The 18383-nt window shown below is 38.6% G+C and overlaps 1 protein-coding gene across 1 annotated transcript in view; it reads left to right on the top strand.

Moving 5' to 3' along the window:
- Window positions 1-18172, top strand: part of lrp1bb (low density lipoprotein receptor-related protein 1Bb) — a 471544-nt gene extending 453372 nt beyond the window's left edge. Inside the window, exons 87-91 of the mRNA XM_047370155.1 lie at window positions 953-1029; window positions 3400-3490; window positions 3781-3931; window positions 10290-10364; window positions 17046-18172. Of these exons, the coding sequence (XP_047226111.1) occupies window positions 953-1029; window positions 3400-3490; window positions 3781-3931; window positions 10290-10364; window positions 17046-17186 (535 nt within the window). The 3' untranslated portion in view covers window positions 17187-18172. The remainder of the gene's footprint in view (window positions 1-952; window positions 1030-3399; window positions 3491-3780; window positions 3932-10289; window positions 10365-17045) is intronic.
- Window positions 18173-18383: the final 211 nt, after the last annotated feature.

Genomic DNA, 18383 nt, shown 5'->3' on the forward strand with positions numbered 1-18383 from the left:
TAGACACAGATTAACCTTATCTCTTATACTTAGAGCTCTGATGATATTAGTTACATCTTGAACAGTTATTAACTAACTCAGCACTTATTACATGGTCAGTTGCTGCATGACTCAGCATCTTTGTGAGCCCCTTTACTGCCACCCATTTACCCATCCCATGCAGTCCTCACTGTGCACAAGTGAACCCAGGGGAAAAAAAAAAACATGTATGTATGATGTGAGCATCAGTGTGTGTATTTGCAACCTGTTCATGATTGATGTAAATTTTTAAAAAGGGTTTAGGTTTGTTTACTTTATTTTAGGAACTTCATTATCCTGGTATACACTTTGGAAAGGAGATCAAACTCTTCCCTGCCTCCAACGTCCCATTACAATTCATGTTGCACTGACATTTTGTCCTACAAAGGCATGATTCATTTTCCGCATCTATGGGGCTACATTCTTATTTTTGATAGCCTGCTGTTCTGAGTCTGAGAGTGCATGTAATTTAGAATAATTTCATCAACCAGCCACGCCCACCAGATCACTCATGCTTTACGGGCCCATCTGTGACTGTAGTGTGAAATTAAATATCACCTTTTGTAACGAGGGTCATACATTACACCCATTGGATTCCATTGGAACACAAATGAGATGAAGATTTGTTGTCCTTCCGTCATTTTTTATGTATATCTTTTTATTAACTAAATATTCAGCATTAGTAAATTAACACACACTGTTTGTGGACATTATATGGATGTACATAGTGCATATTCTCTCTCCAGGTGGTGTGTTGTTATTTTGTTGGATCAAAGCACTTTACTGCAAGACTGAGTCATAATGTGTTGCATATGTGAGCCACCGTCACATCATACTGTAGTGCATTTTGTTGAGGTGTTTCCTCAGCACTTTGCCAACTAGGAAAAAAAAAGGTAAAGATATTTTATTCAAATTCTGTTTTAACTTCCGTCAGATGTTCAGCCAATTGGGCAGGAACACAGTGTGAAAGGCCCGCCCCCAAAAGCAGCAGATCAGACAACACAACTGGAGGTAAGAACTGAAGATGTCAACTATTATTGACAATTAAAATAAGAATAATAAAGCCTGTGTTTATATATTTTATTTATATTTAAAATCTTTATGCTTTTATTCATCCTTGCATTTTGGCATTCATATACGCCTCTCAAACAGCACAATGTGACCTGTGGGCAGTTCCGGTCAGAACTGTTCATGCACTCATTATGGACATAAAGGTCATAATAAGTTGGGGTATTTGTTGATTTATTTGAACTGTTCTTTTTCCAGGGTTGGATGAATATACATTAAACATGAATTAGAATTTTAAATGCAAGAATATGGTGTACCAGGTAAATGTTTTTGTGAATGTATACAGTCAGAATTGTACACATTGGTTGAAATGTGTATACTATTTGACTAAATGTCCTTTAGGAAGTTGCACTGTGACTGTATAATTATTATATTTAGCAGCAAATTGTGGCAAATTATGCTGGCTGTTTGGCCAATTTGTTTAGCAGAAATGGTAAGGCTCATTCACATTGGTTGTTGTGTTGCAATGGGCCAAGCTTTTCAGAATAATCCAAAAACTTTGCATTGAGATCTCTTATTTATTTATCCATTCCAAAATCAGCATGAAGCTTTTGCAATTGCCTGACCTCAGCACTTATGAAAACGTGTTAACTATTCTTAAAGGATGAGTCTGTGCCAACACCAAATCATTTAAATAAGCTCCAGTATTTTTGGTGAGAAATGAGGCAAAAATCCAGCCAGAATTATGCCAGGAGCTTTTTGATAGGTACAACAAATTTATAGTTTCTCTGAGACATAGGGGACTTGCAACCAAAATATTAGTGGTTGTGTATACATATTTTAGCCAGTATGTAAATTTTTACAATAAAGGATATACACAATAAATTTAAACTTCTTCACCCATTTCTTGTCATTGCAGTTGATAGTTGTGTGGTTCAAAGAAATCATTAGAAGCCTATAACTTATACACCATTAATGCCTATGATGAGTTTATGTACACCTCTGACTTGAACCGTATGATGTAAAGCATGGGTGGATTTTGCTTGCTGGTTTGGCAGAACCTAAACCTTAACTCAGAGATAATTAGCTCTAATTACCTTTGATGTTATTATCTTATAAATCTTTTATTGTCAACCCACAGGTTCCTCCTGTGGACTTTTCAGTTTTCCATTTAAGTTTTCTTCCGGTGACCAAATTAAATATTTAAATTGAAATTAGAAAACAAAATTAACTCCCCTAATTCTTAAAAGTGAAGTGAAGAACTGAAATTTAATTACAGGCAAAAACCTAGCTATTAATAAAACAAGAAAGGAACATTCCAGAAAAGCAGAAAATACTATGTATTGTCATTGTACTGATAAAAACAGTTTATTCAGATTTTGCAGGGATAACTCAACATATTATTTTTAAGAAATTACACAAATTATGAATACAAAAAATAACAAATAAATGTCAATATCCAAAAGACTTTATTGATGACATCCATATATAATGATGTATAAATATAAATAATAAATGCAAGGTATACAAATAAGAGACCAAAAACCATGCAAATATATGCTGCTTAGGTTATAAAAGGAAGCTTTGGAACCTAGCTGAGACACTGTGCCACAGGCAAGAAAAAAACAAGACTTGTTTATTAAATATACAATCATAAAATAAAAATCATAAAACTAATAGCAATTGTTTACATGACTTATTGGTAAATTCAGATGAAAATGAAAATGAAATCCAGGTTTCTAAACATATTCTGTAAATTTCTTAAGGTGAATAACACCAGCTAACTTTAGGTCAAATGGGTTGACTTTTTATTGTGATAGAATTAAGATTAAAATTATTTTCTTCAGCATTATGTTAGATCAAAAGCTGAAAAGATTTCCCTAAAAGCACATTGTTTTGCGATTATGTCTATGTTACTATGGTGACTTAGTCTTTGTGATACTGAAAACTAAGCCGTTAAGCTCCCATCATACCACAGTCAGCTTGATTGACAGCCTAGCTCAGAGAAAAAAGTAACTACAGCTACATAACCAGTTGGCATTGTTTGGATCTAAAAGCCTTCAATGAGCATGTCTGCTTCATTAAAATTAAATAAGCCTGTTGGATATTATTGGCTTATCTTCTAATTCATGAAGTAAACTTTAGATACATTTAGTAATTTAACTTGTTGGATGTTTTGTGAGTTTTTAATACACATTTTTGAACATGCTTTTTGGCTGAACAGATGCTTGGTAAATGGAACAAAGCGATCTGCTGAAAATTAAAAAGGAAAAAAAAAAATCCAAGGTGACCTTTGTGGTCAATGTCTGAATTAATCTCATCTCATTTTTATTTCTAACACTTCCCAACATCTCTCCTTTGTTTGTCCTCCAGGAAGCATTGCCATCATTGTGCCTCTGGTCCTGCTGGTTATCCTGATTGTGATGGTGGTGGCAGGTGTTTACATCTGTAGACGCAGGCAAAGGTACGCAGATAAAACAAATAAAAGGAGTAAAATTAAAAGGTTAGTTTCTAAGTGGCAGATGATGATGGTATCAAACAATGTGCAGCTTTGAAGATGAATGAAAGTCTCATCTTTTTTGCTGAAAAGTTTGCTTGTCTATTTAAATTTAACTACCCAGCCAAGATAATATTCTCTAAGCGGCCGCTGTGATGTCTTGTGTGGAGAAGTGCAGCACAGGGAGTAGAGTTGACCTGGATGTTGTGGTTCATGTTAATGACTCATTCTCTTTCTTACACGCACACACTCCTCAGGGGAAAACGCGTGCAGAGGCAGCCCATAACAAATGGAGGAATAAATGTGGAGATTGGTAACCCGTCATACAACATGTATGAGGTGGACCATGACAACCATGCTGATGCAGGCAGTCTGCTACGACCCAACTTCACACTGGACCCTCACAAGGTGGGCTTGAAGAAATTGCCGTAATCCAGGTGTATTTTTTAACACAATGGCTTTCATTTGATATTCAAACTTTTAAACAATCTGCTATGCTGCTAAAAGTATGTACTCTCTTTGAACGTTTTCAGATGTTATCACATAATAACCACACTCTTCAATGTACACTACCAGTCAAAGGTTTGGACACACCTTTTCATTAGACCTTTGTGACCGGCGGGAGCGCCGGCACTCCCATTTGCATATCTATTTTTAAAGGCCTGTAGATTTGCAACCAAATAAGATAGAGCAATACTTTATTTTGCAAATGAAACCAGAGTTCAACTTAAATGTTCTACTCACAGTGTGTCCCAGAGCATGTTTTTTATTCTCCAGAAACATTTGCAGAAATCCAGTAAAAAGTGCAAAAAAGAAACATTATAATCTAGATCGCTGTGTGCTTCCTGCATCGGAACACGCTTGATGAGACTGGAGGATAAACTATCACGTGGTTTTCTTGCACACCTATGCCGACAACAGCCGGAAGTGATGTCATTTCCAAAGTCTTTTTTTGCCAGGAGTTGTAGTTTTTCAGTGGTACATTTTGTTGCACTTCCGCTTTCGTCTCCTGTCGTCTTTTAGTATTTATTGCTCTTTTACAAACACACACACACACCAGACACTCAACACACATTCACATACCCGCGCGCATATTTTTGGAGCCGGAAAAAGTAGGACGCGCCAAACAGTATTTTACCTCGGTCACAGATTTGGAGCTTATGACAGCATTGGATAAAGGTGGGATTCTGCACACTCATCTGGTCTGGATTCAGCCGACAGTGGAGATGAAGCTGATTTTATTGACAGGATCGATCCTTCCCCTAACATGTATGTATATGTTTATGAAATATTCCTTTTTTCTGAGTAAGAGAAAACTAAGGAAAATATACAATTGAAAGAATTTCACTGTTTTACGCATCATTATTATATTATGCACGTTATTGACCAATCTATTGCAGTGTAACTTTTTCTGTGTGCAGTGTTGATCATGAGGAGGAGGAAGAACAGACCTCCTGCTACTCTGAGCGGTGCTCTGGAGAGAGGCAGGTGGAGAGGGAAAGGAAGGAGTAAGCCTTCAGGAAACAGGAGCTGCAGCAGTCGTTCTACTGGCAAGCTAGTAATTGTGGACAAGAACTGTCACAAGGCCTAATGTTTGTGCCTGTGATTGCAATATTGTAAATAGTTTATTCTAAAATTCACATTATCTTTTTGCATTCAGCTTTTTTGTGTCTTTATAAAAAATATAATTTGAATTTGTGTCCATCAGTTGTGAGGTTTCAACACAGTAAAAACAAATATATATATATTTTTTATTGGACTTTTTATTGTTTGAAGATGGTCTTATAAACAAATACAGGGGTTGGACAATGAAACTGAAACACCTGTCATTTTAGTGTGGGAGGTTTCATGGCTAAATTGGACCAGCCTGGTAGCCAGTCTTCATTGATTGCACATTGCACCAGTAAGAGCAGAGTGTGAAGGTTCAATTAGCAGGGTAAGAGCACAGTTTTGCTCAAAATATTGAAATGCACACAACATTATGGGTGACATACCAGAGTTCAAAAGAGGACAAATTGTTGGTGCACGTCTTGCTGGCGCATCTGTGACCAAGACAGCAAGTCTTTGTGATGTATCAAGAGCCACGGTATCCAGGGTAATGTCAGCATACTACCAAGAAGGACGAACCACATCCAACAGGATTAACTGTGGACGCAAGAGGAAGCTGTCTGAAAGGGATGTTTGGGTGCTAACCCAGATTGTATCCAAAAAACATAAAACCACGGCTGCCCAAATCACGGCAGAATTTAATGTGCACCTCAACTCTCCTGTTTCCACCAGAACTGTCCGTCGGGAGCTCCACAGGGTCAATATACACGGCCGGGCTGCTATAGCCAAACCTTTGGTCACTCATGCCAATGCCAAACGTTGGTTTCAATGGTGCAAGGAGCGCAAATCTTGGGCTGTGGACAATGTGAAACATGTATTGTTCTCTGATGAGTCCACCTTTACTGTTTCCCCACATCCGGGAGAGTTACGGTGTCGAGAAGCCCCAGAGAAAAGTACCACCCAGACTGTTGCATGCCCAGAGTGAAGCATGGAGGTGGATCAGTGATGGTTTGGGGTGCCATATCTTGGCACTCCCTTGGCCCAATACTTGTGCTAGATGGGCGCGTCACTGCCAAGGACTACCGAACCATTCTTGAGGACCATGTGCATCCAATGGTTCAAACATTGTATCCTGAAGGCGGTGCCGTGTATCAGGATGACAATGCACCAATACACACAGCAAGACTGGTGAAAGATTGGTTTGATGAACATGAAAGTGAAGTTGAACATCTCCCATGGCCTGCACAGTCACCAGATCTAAATATTATTGAGCCACTTTGGGGTGTTTTGGGGGAGCGAGTCAGGAAACGTTTTCCTCCACCAGTATCACGTAGTGACCTGGCCACTATCCTGCAAGAAGAATGGCTTAAAATCCCTCTGACCACTGTGCAGGACTTGTATATGTCATTCCCAAGACGAATTGACGCTGTATTGGCTGCAAAAGGAGGCCCTACACCATAATAATAAATTATTGTGGTCTAAAACCAGGTGTTTCAGTTTCATTGTCCAACCTTTGTATGTATGCTCATAGGTATCTGGCACACTTATAGATTTGATTGCACTACTGTAACTAGTTTATTTTGATATACATATTATCTTTTCTCAAATTGTTCACAATATTTCCGCTTTTGTCCAAGTTATACAAAATTATGTATTTCAAATATGAAGTTATGGACACGCTATAAATAAATTTTCTGTGGTTTAACAGGGTTTTGTGCAACTTTTTTCAGTACAATGTTTGAGGGATACAGCTATAATATTTCTGTATTTAGGAAAATATGTGTTAAAAAACGATTTTCATTTTTCTGGTGGTTTATTGTACTTTTGAGCAATTTATTTAGTTAATATGGACTTATATACAAATTATTTCAATTTGGGATATAAGGGTTGTATTAATGTTTAGCAAATTGAAATGCTCCAAAAAATTGGCTTTACAGCATGTCCAAATGTAAAACATTAGCTCTGGTGAACTTGTACTATGATAGGTTATAAAGCGTTAAGGTGTTTAAATTGTTTTTTCAACCTCTGGTAATTCCTTCAAGACTGTTGGAAAACCCTTACGGGTGACTACCTCATAAAGCTCATCAAGAGAATGCCAAGGGTGTGCAAAGCAGTGATCAAAGCAGAAGGTTGTCCTTTTCAAGAATCTAAAACATAAAATATGTTTTGAGATATTTAAAAATGTTTTGTTTTCTACATAAATTGTATATGTCCTGTACTTACATAGCACTACATAGTGCTTTACACCACAATCAGTCATCCACATATTCATTCACACTGACAGTGGCTACATTGTAGCCACAGGTGCCCTGGGGCAAGGCTGCCATACATCGGGCCCGCTGACCACCAGCAGGCAAGGTGGGTGAAGTCTCTTGCCCGAGGGCACAAAGACTGAGACGGAAAGAGGGGAGTTTGAAGCATCAACCCACCAGTTACAGGACAAACTCTTACCACCTGAGCCACAGTCGCCCCAAATTCTATATACTTTTGCTTCATAGTTTTGATGTCTTCACTATGTCATAAAAGCAAGGAAAATCTATTGAATGATGAAAGTGTGTCCAAACATTTGACTGATAGCATACTTATGGTATAGTATTTATGTAATGGACCACAAAATAGAGCATAATTATGAATTTGGCCCAGTAAGTATACATGGTTTTCAACATTTTTCACAAATTAAACCTAAATAGTGTGCTGAGCCTTTGTATTCAACCTGCCAGTTTTTTACCCATTCTTGTTTACAAAGTAGCTCAAACTCAGTCAGATTGGATGGAGACTGTCTGTAAAAATAAGTTTGCTATGAAATCTCAATTGGATGTAGGTCTAGACTTTGATTGGGCCATCCTAACATATAATCTAAACTATTCCATTGTAGCCCTGGCTGTATGTTTAGGGTTGAGGTCCTGTTGGAAGGTGAACTTGTTTGACAATATTAGGTTATTTACAGCATCAAACAGGTTTCCTTCCAGGATTGACCTGTAATTGGCTAAATTAATCTTCGCATCAACTCTGATTAGTTTCACAGGACAATGATGCCAACACCATGTTGCACATTAGCAATGGGGTGCTGCCCTACTGCACTGTGAACATCTGCCACATTCTCAAGTCTTTTTCAGCTTCTAAAACTTTTTGTCATCTAGGCCAAAAATTGTTCAGATAAATGGGCTTAAATGTCACAGAAATAAAAATTTTATGTAAATGAAAAATGCCAAAAAATTTGATTGTGATTTCTTTTTATCACAACAATAAAAAGGCTAAATCTTCCCCTAAAAAAAATGAAATGTGTCCATCTGCATCGACCACCTGTGCTGGCATGCCAAATTTGTACTATTTTTAAAGTGCAGTAGCTGGCCACGTAACATCATTCCCAGGACCACAAATGACACCTGGGTTGCACTTTGGGCAACCCTGTTGTAACCGGTTTTCTTCTGGGATTTTCCTGTGTTTAGCTCCATCCTTCTTCCTATCAATTAGCTTACCTGTCCTCGTTGAAGAAAAACACCCCCACAGCATGATGCTGCCACCACCAGATTGTGCCATGGGGTTGGTGTCTTTGGGGTGATATGCAGTGTTTGTTTTGTACCAAACATAGCATTTTGCATGAGCATCAGAAAGTTCCTTTTTGATCTTATTACAAAACAACGCCTTCTTTCACACATCTTCTGTGTGCCCTGTATGGTTTGTTGCAAACGGCAAATGGTCCTTCCTATGGCCTTCTTTTAACAACTTATTGTTTTTGTTCCTAAAGGTCAGATTTGTGATGTACTCGACTAATGATTGTGAAGTCTGTTAGCTGCATGTATTTTATTTAGAGGTATCAAAACCACAGGGGCTGAATACAAATGCACACAAGACTTTTCAAACTTTTATTTGCAAAAAATTATAATTTTTCTTTAGCTTAACAATTCTAGACTACTTTGTTTTGGTCTAGCACATGAGATTCATTGGATTTTTCGGTTGTACCAAATGTAAAGAAGTTCAGGAAATATGAATATTTTTGTAACTCACTTTATATAACAAGATAACCAAATTCTGTTATATTTTGAAACCTTTATTACAGTGACAATATCTGAGAAAATCTTGTTAAACTAATAATCATTAGATTGTATAAATAAATATCTTTTTGCAAAAAATTATAATTTTTCTTCAGCTTAACAAATCTAGACTACTTTGTTTTGGTCTATCTAGCACATGAGATTTATTGGATTTTTTGGTTGTACCAAATGTAAAAAAGTTCAGGAGTTATGAATATTTTTGTAAGTCACTTTATATAACAAGATAACCATATTCTGTTATATTTTGAAACCTTTATTACAGTGACAATATCTGAGCAAATCTTGTTAAACTAATAATCATTAGATTGTATAATTAAATTATGTCTTTTTGTCAAATGCCTTTCAATGAAAATTCTCGAAGGCTGATTAAATGAATTTATACACATGCAGCTGCAAATCTCCCAGAAGCTCAAGTGCAAACAGAGTCTGTCTGGTTGCATAAATGAGAATTTAATTTGATTGAGCAGCATATTAATACATTATGTGGTGTAAAGTTATTGTTAGCAATCTGTTCTAAACATTTGCTGTATGTTTCCCCATATGTGTTTTTTGTCCTCTATCAGATTCTGAATTAAAGAAAGTCATATTTAATTGGCATTGATTGTTGCAAATCTATATCCCACTTGTTAATTACTACTGTTGGAGAATCTGCTACATTTAATTGCAGGAAGACTTCAGAAAATGAACTACCCATTTTAGCTAGGTTTCTTGAAGTACAATGTACTGTTTATTAAGGGTCTATTATTGAGGTTTTGTAGATATTTTTAGCGCTTGTTTAAAGGTACCAAGAGGATTGTTTTATTTTTGTTGGTGATTTATTCAGTCTATAGCTCTAAACCTCACACCCACACTCAGTAGATCAAATAAATTCTTACTACCTCACGGATGCTGGTTTACAGCTCATCTGCTGAAGCCTCAAGCCTAATGTTATTGCATTATTCTTGTGCTGCCAGCTTTGACATTTGCTGTTGTGAGGACTGTCAGGCCTTGTTATTAACCAAGAGTTGCTGACCTAAACTATTTGCTTAGATTTTTGGTTTGTTCGTTTTTAGTCCAGTTGACAGATTATGATCTTTGAACATTATGATACCAAAACAGTGACAAACTAATTTTACTTTGCATGATTGAAATGATGAAAGAAGATGGTATCTTTTTTCTTGCAGGGCTGGTGTGTAAAATCCAGTGACAGTCACACCTTGGGCATAAATTCTGTGCCCACGGAAGTTATCCCTGGACAGGTGAATGTTACAATTTTTTATTTACCAATAAATAAGAAATAAACAAATATATTCACTTAGAACCAGGCAACCTTTTATTTGCTATGTGACATTAAATCACCAGCAAGGCTTTTTACAAATTATTTAAAAGTGTAGTTAATATAGGGTATGTATACTTTTGAATTTGAAGAAATTCTAACTCCTTATTCTCTTATTTACCAAATGAAACATTTTGGTCATCCTAACTGACATAAAAGTCAAAAAGTACTGCCAGACAGTGTGAAAAGTGCCATTGTGACCTTCGAAGACAATGTCCAACTGATTTTATAAAGCTTTGACCTGCTGCTACCTAATTAGGTTTATTCTGCAGAGGCGACATCACACTGTGTGAGAGAGGAGTTGCCTGTCAATAGAGTTTTGCTATTGTTTTTAAACAAGGTTGAACTAATTATGGAGCTGACATTTTAAGTCTACTTTTATAATGGAAAACAATCAATTAGCAGTTTTATTCGTGATTCGCATGGTTAACATTGGTTAATGTAAACCTCAGTGACATCATTTTTGACACTGATCTGACCCACATACAGAAAGAACACAAGCAGAGATAATCTCACGGTGAAAAGATGTTTATTATTTCCTAAATCCTACAAGGAAGTGACTGGAGTCTGGTCTCTCCAACTGTGCAGGGAAAAGAGCAGGTAAGAAACAACGATGGCAATATATCTACATATATCTACATATATATATATATATATATATATATATATATATATAAATCAAAAATGAAGATAAATGTTCTTACTAGAGAGAGAACGGAATCCGCCAGGGGAGACGGAGTTAAGAAACTAACGTAGAGTTCACAGCACTCGTACTCTCCGTGGGAAGTGAGCGGAGGGTGAAGCTGGAGTTACGTTGGAGGGTGAACAGGTCTGCAGGAGGAGTACCCTTGTTGTAGTGTAGCATAGGTCCAGATGAAGATGAAGAATACTCGGTCCTGGAGTGTATGCAGAATCCAGACAGGTAATCCAAAAGGCTCCAAGCGCTAGAGGAACGATGATAGGATCGTTGCACACACACGTTACAGTTTCCACATAGTCTCAACACTCAGGCGACGAGTAGCAGGCAGCCACGGCTTAAGTAGCGTACAAAGCACTGGTGAACACAGGCTTAACCTGGGAGACATGAAAAGTGGGGTGGATGCGAAGACTAGGAGGCAGCCGAAGACGAACAGCAGTGGGACTGACAATGGAGTCAATCACATAGGGTCCAATAAAACGAGGAGAAAGTTTCTTAGAAATAGATTTAAGGGGAATGTCTCGGAAGGATAACCAGACTCGTTGCCCCGGGCGGTAAACAGGAGCCGGCCGGCGTTTTCGGTCAGCAAACCGTTTATTGAGCTCAGCAGTCTACTGAAGGGCCCAGACGGTGGAGTTCCAGAGGGCCCTGTAACGGCGAATATGATGTCAAACAGAGACAGAAACCTCACCTTGGTTCGCAGGAAAAATGGGTGGCTGATAACCAATTGAAACCTCAAAAGGAGAAAAGCCAGTAGCAGAGGACTTGTGAGCATTAATTGCATACTCAACCCAAGGTAAGTGTTTATACCAGTCAGCAGGATTGGAGGACGAAAGGCAACGGAGAGTGGATTCGAGTTGTTGGTTCATTCGTTCCACCTGGCCATTGGACTGGGGATGAAATCCATAAGTCAAGGAAACCTTAGCTCCAAGGGCTAAAGCAAACTGTTTCCAAACTTGGGAAGTGAACTGAGGACCTCGATCGAACAGAATGTCCTGAGGAATGCCATGGAGCCGGAAGACATTTTGATCAACAGCTGGGCGGTCTGAAACGCAATAGGCAATTTCTTCAGTGGGATCAGATGGCAGGCTTTGGAGAATCGGTCCACAATAGTCAAAATGGTAGTCATTCCTTGAGAGGTAGGGAGGCCAGTAACAAAGTCTAAGGCAAGATGAGACCAAGGACGACCAGGGATGCTTAGGGGCTGTAAACGGCCAGCAGGTGGTTGGTTACAACGTTTATTTCGAGCGCAGACAATACAGGCGTGAACGTACTCCTTCACGTCCTTGTGAACAGTAGGCCACCAGAACCTTCTAGAAATAAGGGCCACAGTTCTACTAGTACCAGGATGGGCAGAACATTTAGCAGAATGGTGCCAATGGATGACACGAGAACGGACAATAGTGGGAACAAAAATCTTGTCTTGTGGACCAGTTCCTGAATCAGGTTCCTCCCGCTGAGCGCGGATAACAAAGTCCTCAATCTCCCACCTAAAAGAACCCACCGTCCAACTAGGAGGCAGAATGGAGACAGGTCTCTGTTCAGCTTCATCAGCAGAAAACTGACGGGACAGAGCATCAGGTTTAGTATTCTTAGAACCAGGGCGATAGGAAATGGCCAGATTGAAGCGGGAGAAGAATAAGGACCAGCGGGACTGGCGGGGATTTAGTTGCTTAGCAGATTGTAAGTAGGCTAGATTCTTATGATCAGTCCACACAATGACAGGAAGACAGGTTCCCTCAAGCCAATGACGCTACTCCTCCAGAGCCAATTTAATGGCTAAAAGTTCCTTGTCTCCTACATCATAATTGCGCTCTGCATCATTTAGTCTACGGGGAAAAAAAGCGCAAGGATGTAATTTTCCATCAGAAGCAGAGGTCTGGGACAGAACTGCTCTAACCCCTAAATCAGAACCATCAACCTCCATGGTAAACTGTCTGGTAGTGTCAGGGTAGATAAGGATTGGTGCTTGGGAAAACTTCATCTTTAGAGCCTGAAAAGCTGAATCTGCCTCTGGGGTCCAGGTGTAGATTAATTTAGTGGAGGTCAGAGCAGTCAGAGGTGCTGCGGTCTGGCTGTAATTCCGTATAAACCTCCTGTAAAAATTAGCAAACCCCAGGAAGCATTGAAGTTGTCTTCTTGTCTGGGGAATTGGCCACTCAAGGACTGCCTTGATCTCATCAGGATCAGAACGAACCTGTCCACCCTCTAAGATGAGACCCAGGAAGGTAACAGAGGACTGGTGAAACTCACATTTCTCAGCCTTAATAAATAATCGGTTCTCCAGCAGCCGTTGAAGGACTAGTCGAACGTGATGATGGTGTTCTTCAAGGTCTCTGGAGTAGATCAGAATATCGTCGAGGTACACAAAAACAAAGATGTTCAAAAAATCTCTTAACACATCATTAATCAGCGACTGGAAGACTGCTGGGGCGTTGCAAAGTCCAAAAGGCATGACTAAATACTCAAAATGACCCAAAGGAGTCTGAAAAGCTGTCTTCCACTCCTCCCCCTGGCGGATTCTAACTAGATGATAAGCACTCCTAAGGTCAAGCTTGGTAAAGACAGTAGATCCCTGAACTGGTTCGAACGCAGAGGAAAGTAAAGGAAGTGGGTACCTATTCTTAACTGTAATCTGGTTCAAACCCCGATAATCAATACAAGGACGAAGGGAACCATCCTTCTTCCCGGAAATACATAAAAAGAAATCATCTCCCTATGATTTCCGGAGAGAACTAGTTCAATAGGTATAGTCTTGTGAGTAATTCTCTGCAACCTCCGTCCATCTAAGGCAGAAACTAATCGTGGCGCATCCAGAAGCTCAATCTCAATCTGGGCCCGTTCTACCAACTTGCTATCGATAAAATTCTGCTCACAGCCGGAATCAGCAAGTGCTAAAAGATTCCTAGTCTGCTGACTACCAATCAAGGTGGCTGGTAGGGAAAATCTAGGGGCTTCAAAATCATTAAACAGGTCCGTTAGCTCCCCCGAAAAAACTAGCGGACCCTGTCTTTTGGCCGGGTAGGACAGGTTGGACAAGCTGCAATAAGGTGATTGGATGAGCCACAGTAAAAGCACTGGTTCCCCTGTCTACGCCGTTGTTTCTCCTCAGGGGTAAGATGAGTGCGGCCTACCTGCATGGGTTCAGGTTCAGGCAGGACTACTAGAGGGAGAGATCTAGCATTGGATTGTGAGTCTGCAGGAAGTGAAGAAAGAACCATGAAACGCTCAGAACGAGCTCTCCTTCTGTCACGCATACGACTGTCAATCCGTGTGGCTAACAATATTAGCCCATTAAGGGTCTTAGGTTCATCAATCAAAGCTAACTCATCCTTCATAGGCTCATCTAGGGACTGGAAAAAAGCTGTTCTAAGGGCACTATCATTCCAGCCAGAGGCAGCTGCAAGAGTACGAAATTCTAAGGCTAATTCAGAGACAGGTCTGTTCCTCTGATTCAAAGCCCATAACTGGCAAGAGACGCTAGTCTGGTCTGTCTCAGAGGAGAAAGTCAGCCTGAATTCAAGAAAGAAATCATCAAAAGAGCAATCAAACTGATTACAGTCAGAAAAACGAGCCTCAGCCCAACGTAAGGCCCTTCCAGTAAGTAATCCAAGTATATAAGAAATCTTAGCATCATCAAGGGGAAAACTATCAGGAGAACGGTTAAAGACGAGAGTACATTGCAACAAAAACCCCTTACAGTGATCAATGTCACCAGAAAACGTCTCCGGAATAGGGGAAGTGACCTCGCGAGAGTGTGAAAGACATTGAGAAGTAGAAGCTGCTACAGCGCCCTCAGAGGACTCGGAGGTCTGAAGATTTAAAGAATGCTGGAGTAAAGAGACAATATGATCCAGTTGCTGATTATTCTGTTGGATCTGTTCAGAAAGTGAACGGAGAGCTGAATCGTGTGAGTTAATCTGGTGAGAATGTTCAGACAGAGTTCTACTGAGACTTTCTGCTGGGTCTGTTTGGCCTGAGTGTTCTGACATCATTTTTGACACTGATCTGACCCACTTACAGAAAGAACACAAGCAGAGATAATCTCACGGTGAAAAGAAGTTTATTATTTCCTAAATCCTACAAGGAAGTGACAGGAGTCTGGTCTCTCCAACTGTGCAGGGAAAAGAGCAGGTAAGAAACAAAGACGGCAATATATATATATATATATATATATCTATATATATATCTATATATCTATATATATCTATATCTATATATCTATATCTATATATCTATATATATATCTATATATATATATATATATCTATATATATAGATATATATATAGATATATATATATATATAAATCAAAAATAAAGATAAATGCTCTTAATAGAGAGAGAACGGAATCTGCCAGGGGAGACGGAGTTAAGAAACTAACTTAGAGTTCACAGCACTTGTACTCTCCGTGGGAAGTGAGCGGAGGGTGAAGCTGGAGTTACGTTGGAGGGTGAACAGGTCTGCAGGAGGAGTACCCTTGTCGTAGTGTAGCATAGGTCCAGTAGAAGATGAAGAATGCTCGGTCCTGGAGTGTATGCAGAATCCAGACAGGTAATCCAAAAGGCTCCAAGCGCTAGAAGAACGATGATAGGATCGTCGCACACACAGGTTACAGTTTCCACATAGGCTCAACACTCAGGCGACGAGTAGCAGGCAGCCACGGCTTAAGTAGCGTACACGGCAATCAGAAGATGGAAAACACCTGTCCACGTTCCTCCTGTACCTTCAACACCCTCTGCTGGACGAATAAGGTTAGCAGAAAGCAAAAAACAGACAGGCTCCCAGATCCCGACACTCAGTCTCCTTTGATATTCTTATTTTAGTAGATTCTTAGCTAATATTGCCAATTGGCTGCAAAGATTTCCAAATCCATTATGTTGTACAACAGACAGGGGTTAAATGCTAAAATAAAAACAGCCGAACATATTTGCTGTGCTATGCTCAGCTTCATGATACTGCTGAACTCCCCTGTCCAAAATGCAGCCTGAATGAACAGTTTAATTTCAAAGTTTCTTAGACCATTTGTTCTTCCTGTGATTTTATTATACAAACCTGATTAAAATTGAAAATAGGTTTTAATAAAAAAGTTGTTGTTTTTTCCCTCTGAGTTTATTTCCCTCTGTTTCAACTTCCTCACAAGTGTTGTGGATAGCATGACATGGCAGGGCTTAGATGTGGTTTGTATATCAGAAAAAGATCCGATTTATGATCCTACCGTCATATACAGTCAGATTTTTTGGTGCATATCTGGTGTATACATATAATCTTAAAAAGGTATGAGTGCAAGCATCTGTTGTTGTTATGTAAATGTACAAAATCATAGTGTCTTTCTGCAAAACCAGCCATATTCATTAGCTCATTACCTTGTTTTTTATATTAAGATTTTTGATGACATGAATGCTTTTATTTCTTTGCATTGGCAAATATCTACATTTTTATTGAAGCTGCATGAATCAACCTTTTACTAACTGACTTTTTTTTCTATCAGTTTGTTGAAGGTGCAGAAGCCAGTCGTTCTTACCAAACAAACTTTGATGAACAGAAAGTGTTCATTTCCTTCAGTACCAAGCAGGAGCTTAATGGGAAACACAAATAGGACCCAAATAAATACTGGGAGTGCTAAAAACTGAGATGAATGAGAGTGCAAATTGGACTTCCCAAAGGGGGGCCAAACCATAAGTCCAGATGAATGTAATTGGTGATTTGACTAAGATTTATTTGTAATGTAAATAGGGAACTGCTTACTGCCAAAAACTTTACAAGATTTAATGTGAGGTGTACCCTCAACTACATACAACCTGATTAACAAACGGGGAAGATTATTTATTGCTGCTATGTTAAGATTCTTACTGTTGCAACTTCATTTTTGGAAATATTCTTACCAACTCCTTCTTTTCCATGCAGCCTATGAATTACTCCAACCCTGTGTATGCAAAGATCTATATCGATGGGCAAAACTGTCGGAAACCAGTCATCAGTATTGACGAAAGGAGAGAGCTACTCCCAAAGAAACTTGAGGGGACAATTCGTGAAACCGCCGCATAGCCTAACTTTACACTTTGTACTTCTTTTTTTTTTTTACCAGTGTACAATATAAAATATAAAGGTGGAAACAAGATTTTTCTATTTCCTATGAGGCTCTTGAGTTTAACTTGTTAGCATCAGCATAACGTCCTTGTCGGTGTGTTCAAGAGTTTTATTTTACATATGCAGTTTGCTTACTCATTTTTATTTTAATGTTATACAGCACTATTCGGTATACTGTACTGAAGTAAAGCATCTGATTAGCAAAAAAACTTAACACCATAAGCCACTCTTGTGCACAGTTCAAATGTAAAAATTCAGCGCTACAATTTGTACCAATAGCTGACTAATTTAAAAGGAATATTGATATAAGGTTGCTTTTTGAAGGGCAAAACCAGATGATTTGGCTTCATATTTTCTAACCAAATGTATGTATAGATGCAAAATGTTTCATATGTTTTGTTTCCTATGTCTGCTGGAAGTTTCATGTACTTTTTTAGATGTTTTATTATTTTTTGCTCTGCATCTGCTGGATTTCCTCACTGAAGACTGTAACACTATAATTTTTGGTTTTTATTTTTTTTATTACACACTATGTAATTCCACAGTTGTCTTGTCATCCCCCGTGACCACAGATTTTGAGCTCTGCTCACCCAGTTTTAATGGAAATCCATCACACAAGGCCCATGTTGAATGTTCGGCGTCAGATTCCTGTATTGTTCACTAAAAGGACAAATAATTAATACCATATTTTTCTAGGTCTCATATTTCAACAGATTAAATAAAGCTATAGACAAGGAAGTGATTTACCACAGTCACAGAGGTTGTTAGGAGTTATTATAAAACAGGTTTCTGCTGAAGATGAACATGATAGATATAATAAATTTTATAATTTTGTATTTGATTTGTATGTTGTTTGGCTGCTTGTATTTTGAAGAAATGTATTAAATGTAAGTAATTTTTATATAAAATGTAAATCAATATTGAATAAAGGGGGCTCATTTCCATTTGATATCTCTTTCTTTGGCCACAGCAGATATAATGCAATGGGTTTCATACACTTTGACCTGTTTCACATTTTGTCACAACCATGAATTTCATGTATTTAATTGGGATTTTATGTGGCACAAGGTTGTGCATAGTTAAGTGGAGGAGAAATTATGCATAGTGTTGAACATTTTCTTCAAATAAAGTTAAACTTGTGGGCTCATATTTTTT

Source organism: Girardinichthys multiradiatus, chromosome 7, assembly GCF_021462225.1.
Source record: "Girardinichthys multiradiatus isolate DD_20200921_A chromosome 7, DD_fGirMul_XY1, whole genome shotgun sequence".
Taxonomy (NCBI): domain Eukaryota; kingdom Metazoa; phylum Chordata; class Actinopteri; order Cyprinodontiformes; family Goodeidae; genus Girardinichthys; species Girardinichthys multiradiatus.